Raw genomic sequence first — 8,286 nt, 5'->3', positions numbered from 1 at the left:
CTAGTCGGCCATCACTGGAAAGAGAGGCCCATTGGACTTGCAAACTTTATATGCCCCAATATAGGGGAATGCCAGGGCCAAAAGAATGGGAATGGGAGGGTAGGGAAGTGGGGGGCGGTATGGGGGACTTTTAGGATAGCATTGGAAATGTAATTGAGGAAAATATGTAATAAAAAAAATAGTTTAAAAAAAAAACGAATATCTAGCTCAGATAACTCCCTCGGATGTTATTAAAGTATTGATGATATATTTGGACACATTCAGGTTCAAAGCCCAGTCTGGTGTGAATTTAGTTTCTCTTGTGCCCTTACAACGGCCATCAGGCAGAGGGGCTGTCGCTGTCTCCAGGAGCAAGCCAGGCTCTTACTCTTTTGTCTCACATCTTGATGTCTCGATCCCAGAAGTGACCGTGGTCAATGGTAGATGTTTTACCATGCCAGATGGTAGCAGGTGTGGGTCGTGACTGAAGGAACTCGAGGCCAAACTCCAGCTGTTAGCAGCCCAGAGAGCTGAAGGCGATGTGGCCTCAGGAACAATAGCACTGAGAGAGCCCTGTGCTCATCTGGAGATGGGGTTCTAGGTTTGTTTGTATGGTTGGATTGGGTAGAAGGTCAGAACACGACGGCCTCTTAGGCTACAGATAGGAAGCCTTAACCAGCCATTGGTCTATGACAGGGAGAGAGGAAAGGCAGGTACCTCCCAAGGTCGCTGTAATATGAATTAGATTCACAGCTAAATAAGTAATAAAGCAGAATGGCCCTGTGTCTATTATGTGCAGAGATCATGGAGCGGCACAGCTATCTGTCGGTTTCCCATCACTATAGCAAAGCACCCGCCATTGTGGTGAGGAGGGGGTGTGGCAGGATCACAGCTATCTGGTCACAATGTGTTCACGGTCAGGAAGCAGAGAGCTCAGCTCTGCAACAGAACAAACCCTTCTTTACTTAAGTCGCTTCTTTCCGATATTTTGTGGTTGCAATGACAAATGTAACTGATATCCACATAAAACTCACAATGTCCAATATCTAGAATCGCCAGGATCCAAAGGCACGAGAAAGCCCTGGTGTATAATAATGAGAAGACTCAATCAATGCACTTGAAAAAGGAGGAAAATATTCTTAAAAGCTTACAACAATGGAAACTCCAGTCTAAGAGTAGATGGACCATTGCTCTGGGTATCTAATGGGGGGACCAGATAGAGTATATGGCTGAGCAAGCCTGAGTTTCAAATACTCAGGTTGGCATCCACAGTGCATCCTAGACTTATACTTCAAGTTTTCCTTGGTCTATAACAAGAATGCCCCTTTCCCAACAGCAGGTGCATCCCACAGTGGGTCAGGACACCTTACCTCGTGGGAAAGCCTGGTTTGTCATATCCACCATGGATTCGGACCATATAACCCTTCCATTCTTCACCCAGAGCATCAGCAGTTACTCCTGTGCTTGTGAGCTTCTCATAGAAAGCGCATAGCTTGCATTCATTGTCCACTCCAATTAGCTTCTGACAGCTGGTGGCTGGGAAGGGGATCGTCTACCTCATCTGCACAAGGCCAACCACCTAGAAGACTCCACAAAAAACCAGGGTGGGATCACATCTCTAAAGTACTAAAAATAAAATACAAAACATTTCCAGCATGGAAACTATAGCTGGAGAAATTGTTGGCATGCTTTGGGTCTACCTACACAGGAAGACGACAGGAGGCTTCAGAGAGACGGCTGAGCATAGCAAGAGTGATCAAGGAGAACTCGTTGTCCAGGGAGGGAGCTGCCACACAGTACTTGAAACCAGCAAGACTCTCACTGATGACAGGCAAGTCATTTGACCTTGTTGAACTGCAGTTTCCTTACCTATAAAGAGAGGGTGAAGAGACCCACCACATAGAACCGCCAGGACGTTTTTGTGAGGTAATGGCATTGGGCCCCTAGCCCTGGCCCAGTGCAGTAAACATTCATTATATAAATCCTCCTCATCTCTTTTTCTTAAATGTCATCAGAAACGGGAAAGGGAGAGCACCATTTGGCCAAAGGAAGCTAACCTCCCTTCTCTGCCAGCGAATATACTATACTATATATGTGGGCTCATCCACATGGCAGGAAAGCTAGGTTCAGTTAAGCACTGTGGTTCATGGCTGGGATGAGTCTGCCGACACCTCACAATGCGTATATCTTTCAAAGATAAAGATATTTTGGGTTACCACAATTTGGGTTATAGAGAGTTACTGTTACCAGCATCTAGGGTATCCTAAAATGTACAACCACCACAGAAAACATGTATCTAACCCGCAGCAGCAGCCGTACTGAGGTGGAGACACTGTCAACCTCTTTCATTACCCACTGAGTTGCTGTGAACAAGCCCTTCATGTAGGTCTTGGTTTTTCTCCATTACAAACTAACAGCAACGCGGATAATAATTACATGGAGCTCATGAGGTTCTTGAGAAAGTCAGCCATCAGCGTGCCTGAAACAGCACAGCCTGGTACTGAGTAAGCATCCCTTAACATGTGGTGATGACGGCGGTAACCCGTGAGATGAACAGGGTGGTCAAGTCGGTTGCGTGTAAAGGACCAAGAGAGTGCATCGGCTGCAGGAGATCTCGATGGGGTCATTTGCCATGTGGAGAGTTGCTTTCAGGGGCCGGGCTTCAGAAACATCCTAAAGCAGTGTGTTGTGGTGCTGGGGAGAGATGGAGTCCTCTGTGTACACACAAGCATCTGGATTGTCCAGAGGAGAGGGGTCCAAGTGCCAGGTCTGTGTGTTCTTCTCAGCTTTATGCATTCTCCCTCTTTTCAAGGCCTTGAGACTGTATTCTCATTTTTCTTGTTAGCATGCTTAGTATAGACCTCTTATTCTCTACCTTAGACACTGTATTGATTTAACAGATACATATTATCAAAATACAAATTCACATACCATTTGACCTAGAAGTGCTAATTCTATCCTTTGACTTTCTGCTAGTCTTCATCTACAGAATGGCTATATACGGAATATCCTTAACACCATTACTTAGGATGGCCAAATATTAACAACACTAATTTCCTTTAACAACAGAGAACTGGTTTGACAGCTGTGGAACACTAGGTAGCCATAAAAAAAAATCTCACTTTTAATTTATACAGGTAAAAATTATTCTTGAAAGCCACACTAATAGCTGTTCCTATCTATTGGTTGGGGCAGTGTAGAAGGAGACTTTACACTGTACATTTTGTACCCTCGTGTATCCCTTGAGCTACGTGGATGCTACTTATTGAAAATATAACTAAAATCTTGTGCTAGCCACTAGAGAGCTCAACAATGGAGTGTGACTTTCCAAGCCAGGAGGGAGAAATCCCTGGGCCAACCCAGATGGCTTGGTGTAAGGTGTGTCCCCGCGTACAAAAAGCATCCCAGGTACTCTGGATAGGACAAGAGAGTGCTAGTGGTATCCAACTTTTGGGTCCAATTGGGTTTTCACAGGATCGACACTAGAGTCATGAGTCCCACATTGCTCTGGAGAGGTCTGGTCAAACCCCTGAGAATAAGTTACAGAGCCACAGCCTTGAACTCAGAGCAGGAAACGCTAGTCTAAAACCAGAGGCTTTTAGAACTCCTTGGGAAACAGTGTGCTCATTGCCCCTGGGGTATTTAAATGGTCTCTAAATGAACATGCACAGGAATGCCACAGAGAAGCTGGGCACCCTGTGGCTAATGCAACCATCTATGAATCCCTCATAGGTGACAGCGGGTACTCTTCCTCTCTCTCTCTTTCCATGAGGAGGGATTCACTTTCACAGAGCCATCAGGGATTACCTGCTAGTGGCCAGCCTTTGAGTCCACATCTTTGTATGTGCTAGGAGCAGTTGTCTTGCTCACAGCACCTGGCTAGTAGATGCCGTGAACCTTGGGGCTTAGGTTTGCAGAGGGGTTTCCCCTCTCTTCGTGGGAAAACCTTGTTGTGTTCCCACCTCTGATTGATTCCATTCTTTACCCAGAGCATCAGCAGCAACTTCTGTGGTCCTGAGTTTCTCATAGAAAGCACACAGCTTGCATTCTTTGTCTACTTGAATGAGTCCCTGACAGCTGGTGGCTGGGAAGGGGACAGTCTACTTCTGTTCTTTGCAGGTACTTTACAGACACAAATACACTAACTAGTTCCTCGCCCTTGCAGCCAACTGCATTTAGGTACAAACTTATAGCATCAGGGCAATTCCTCAAGATGGGGAATTTTGCTACCTTTGTTCAGAACTAACACTTGTCCTAAGAAAAATGATTGTTCCTTTAGTAATCCTGTCTCTGAAGAAAACAAAGAAAAGGAGGGAATTTTGAGAAATCAGTATTTCTCTCCCTAACTCCCCTCACCCCACCCCCCACGGTGTTTTATTCCACACAAAGGAAGCAAGAGAAAAAAGAAAGGAAGAAAGATATAGGGGAAAAAGCTATTTGGGGCTAAGCCAAACAAACTTAAATGCTTTAAAGAATAAATTGGTGGAGTAATTCGAATCCTGGGCAGGTGCTAGGAATGTAATTTAGTAAATGCTCGGGAACCTGCCAAAGAAGAGAAAAATGTGTTGCTTTTGAGATCATTTCCCAGCAGCTCCATAAAAGAAAACTGATTACAGGAATTTAATAAGTAAAACAGAGCCAGAAATAGTGTGATCAAATGAGTTTTTAATTACATTTCGGCAGAAAAAAATTTCCAATTCGTGCTCCTGGGATTAAAAAAAAATAATTTCTAGAGAAATGCTTTTGTAGCAGGAAAATAACATATACACTAATTTCCATAGGAATTACAGTAGTCGGTTTAATTAAAAGGCTTGATCAGGGTAAAGAGGAGACAGTGCCAAGGCATGCTAAATAAAACCACTGCAGTCACAGCCGCCTCACACTGTGGTCAAAAACAAACAAACACCGAGCACTGAGCAGGATTGGGGCATCTGCATTTTTCTCCTGGAAATAAAGGGAAAATTTTATCCCTGGGTTACTATGTTGCTTTGCTCTTTTCATATATGAAATAAATGGGTACGTCTGATTTTTAAATGAGATGTTTCTAGTCAGTGCAACAAAGGTCACGGGAATGGAGACACACACTCACGCACACACACTCACGCACTCACTCACACACACAGGTGGGATGGAGGAAGGGTGGGAATAACTATTACAGGGCATCAGTGGGAAGCTTCACCTCAAGCAGCAGGCGTCTCACTACTCACTCAGATCTCTTTAGGGGGGTCTGTCAGGTTTACTGGCAGGTGTGTTGAGCTGTGCTTAAGGGAAGGACACCCTGCCAGAAGTCCATCAAGCCACTTGGAAGCAGGGACCTCTTCTCTTAAAAAGAAAAACTTATTTAGAAGTATTTAGAAGGATCTATGAATCTTGTGCAGTTAAGGGCCCTGCAGCATGAGTTTCATGAGCCTGGTGATCCATCTGCCCCAAATGGCACTCCTCAGGCCTTCCCTCCCCGCATCTCCCCTGGCCTCTCCAGCCCTCTCTTCCACGCCCTGACCCCGTCACATCATTATCTGTTCCCATGCATGTTACTAGAGTGAAAACAGATGTTTGAGCTAGAAGGAATCTAAGGTTTTTAAAGTGCAAAGTTAGGAACACTGAGAAAGTTAAGAGGGCTTGCAGCCAAGCCAACCAGATACAAGGACAGATCTGTGGGAGAGCAACAGAGTCCTGTCAGCAGGCTCCCATGAAGACCTGTCCTCTCCCACACACCCCCAGAGGAACACTCGGGCACTGGGACCCATCCACGTCATTCAGAGCTACATCACTCCATGTCAGTCTGTGACTCAATGTTCAGCATTGCCACCCACATTTTGCTTTCGGAGGAAAACGAGTCCTTCCTCTTGTCTTGGGAATTCACCTGATCTTTTTTTTTTTTAATGTGAGAAAATTCCCCTGGGCATCTGGGGCAGAGTCATTGTAAGTTTGGTTTGGTTGGGTTGGGTGTTTTGTTTTTAATTTAAGTTCCCAGCCTGATGGATTGATAGGCAGGGCTCTCTCTAGCCAGGCAAAGACATGTATGTTAGTAGATACAGGTGATCTGCGTTTTTGTCTTGTTTTGTTTGATGTGCACGCAGACTCAGAGCCTACAAAGCCTTGAGGAATACCCAGCCCTCTTGTCTCATTCATTCTCTGCCTGGGCTCTATGAATCCAACACTATCGTGTTGGATGCCTGCATATTCTCTGCAAAATAGTTCATATTTACCAAAGTAATCATTTCCCTTCATATAACTGGTTCCCATCCCCCCTTTTAAACAGAAGGAGAAAGATTCTACACATCCATGACCCGGGTTGCTCTCTCCACCTGTTTTCCTCTTTGTTTTAGGCCTTGGTGAAGGTCAATGCAAAACTGAAACCAATGCTGGATTCAGTGGCTGCCAACCGAAGGAAGTGGGAAGAGTTACACCAAAAAAGACTACAGGTCTCGGCTGCCTCCCCAGACCCTGCCAGTCCCGTGGTGGCCGGGGAAGACAGACTGTAAACCACCCAGAGCCGCTGCGCCACCCTGCGGTCGGGAGGGTCCTCCGCATCCTGAACTACTTGCTTTGGTTGAACCGCAACATCCTATTGGTTCGGCTCGGATACTCAGTCCCAAAGCTTTGATTGTATCAGGAAGCACCCAAGAAAGTGTCGATGGCAGCAGAGACACGAAAGATGGAGTGGGACAGAGAATATGACCCTCAACTTTCCATCCTGAACCCATACTGCTGGATTTGGATCCATGGACCTGAGGGCCATCGGCCCCACTCCTGCTGAGCTGAGAGGACACCGTGGTAAAAGTGTCACTATGGCTGCTTCCTATATGGTACTTTTCTGTTATTAGCCCTTCCTTTCTTTGCAGCCTCTCCTGGAGCAGGCTTTCTCACCAGATGGTCCCGAGAATGCAGATTTGCGTTATAGATGTTTTACTTCTAATCCTACTGCTTCTTAGTGATGCACCAGGCCCTTGATTCTCGTTGCCTAGTGGATAAACCTACGTGACTTAATAGTGCCAGGTAACCCCAGTCTTGATTCCCACAGTAGTAGTATAGTAGGGTGTGTTTGTCTAATTGGTGTTACACAGGGTCTGTAACTCTGCAGTGAGATAGATCATGGTTCACTTTTTGAATTCAGCCTTTTGTATGCAAAGCCTTTTTCTAGGAGGAACAGATTAATAATTTTATTAAAGCAAAGGTGAAGGGGGATCTAAGGCCACATGTACCACGAATGACATGTATAAATACCGGAACTGCTTCCAACAGTGAGAAATAGTTCACAGGTGCAGAGGCACCCAGTGACCAAGCATGGAATAGTTTGAAGTGAAGGGGATGAAGGTTTGAGGATACAATTTAAGGAACCACGATTTTACATTCTTCCTTACATGTAAAAAAGAATATTCTAGAAAGGCCAGGAAATAACATCTGTACAACCTATTTCCACTAGGTTGTGAATGTGAAAACAAACAGAAAAAACAGAAAAAAATAGATGCGGTCACTAGAACAATGCTTTGATGCCCAGTTCACCTGAGACACTAAAGACAGGATCTCTCTTACCCTAAGAACACTGGGCTTGCTGTCTCTCACTTTGCATCATTAGCTGAGTGAGTTCGGACTGGACTTCTCTGTTTCCCAAAGTGTCAAGTGAGATTACACTAGGGGTTTGTTTGCAGAAATCCTAGCACTGAAAGCCTTTGTCCAAATAAACTTTTAAGGATTCCCTAGGGCAAAAGACAGCTGGAATCTGAAATCTTCTGTGTGAAGCAGGTCTTGGGCATCTAGAGCCCAAACAAGCATCTCTTTGTTCACGTACATGGTGCTCCACAGAGAGATTAAAAGGTCGGGAAGTCCCTGGGGGGTGTAAAACCTGAGAGTCAACCCAGCTCTGAACAATCTAAAACGTAACGAAACTTTTCTCCTCAACTTACAAACCATTTTTTTTTCTTAGTTTAATGGATCAGTATCGGTTTTTAACTTTACTCAAATCCAAAAGAAACAGGGGTCTAGTTTCACAGGGCCGTTGCCTTCTAGGTATTCAGGAGATATTTGAAGGTATGTGGGGTGGGGGTGGGGGGATAGTTAAATGAAGATAACAAGACAGGAAAGGAGTGAGCTGAAAATCATCCAAGGAAGGGAGCTGTGTTATAGCAAGAAACATTATAAACCATGCAAAGGGTGGGGCTAGAAAAAGAATAGAGAGAAGACTACAGGAGAATTAGGGGCAGAGGCAGGTGGTTAAGACAAACCGGCTAAGGAGAGGTGAAAGTCAATCCAAACAAAGAAAAATCATTGCACTTCCAGAAAGAAAGAAAAAAAAAAAAAGAGGGT

At 44.9% G+C, this 8,286-nt stretch overlaps 1 protein-coding gene across 2 annotated transcripts in view; it reads left to right on the top strand.

Annotated features, from left to right (window-relative positions):
• Pde11a (phosphodiesterase 11A) overlaps positions 1-7,867 on the top strand; it is a 350,512-nt gene extending 342,645 nt beyond the window's left edge. For both annotated transcript variants that reach the window (XM_021181980.2, XM_029474559.1), the window contains exon 20: positions 6,309-7,867. In XM_021181980.2, the coding sequence (XP_021037639.1) occupies positions 6,309-6,464 (156 nt within the window). In that variant the 3' untranslated portion in view covers positions 6,465-7,867. The remainder of the gene's footprint in view (positions 1-6,308) is intronic.
• The last annotated feature ends 419 nt before the right edge of the window (positions 7,868-8,286 follow it).

Source organism: Mus caroli, chromosome 2, assembly GCF_900094665.2.
Source record: "Mus caroli chromosome 2, CAROLI_EIJ_v1.1, whole genome shotgun sequence".
Taxonomy (NCBI): domain Eukaryota; kingdom Metazoa; phylum Chordata; class Mammalia; order Rodentia; family Muridae; genus Mus; species Mus caroli.
Note: the sequence above shows the minus strand (reverse complement) of the source record. Positions and strands in the feature narration are given on the sequence as shown.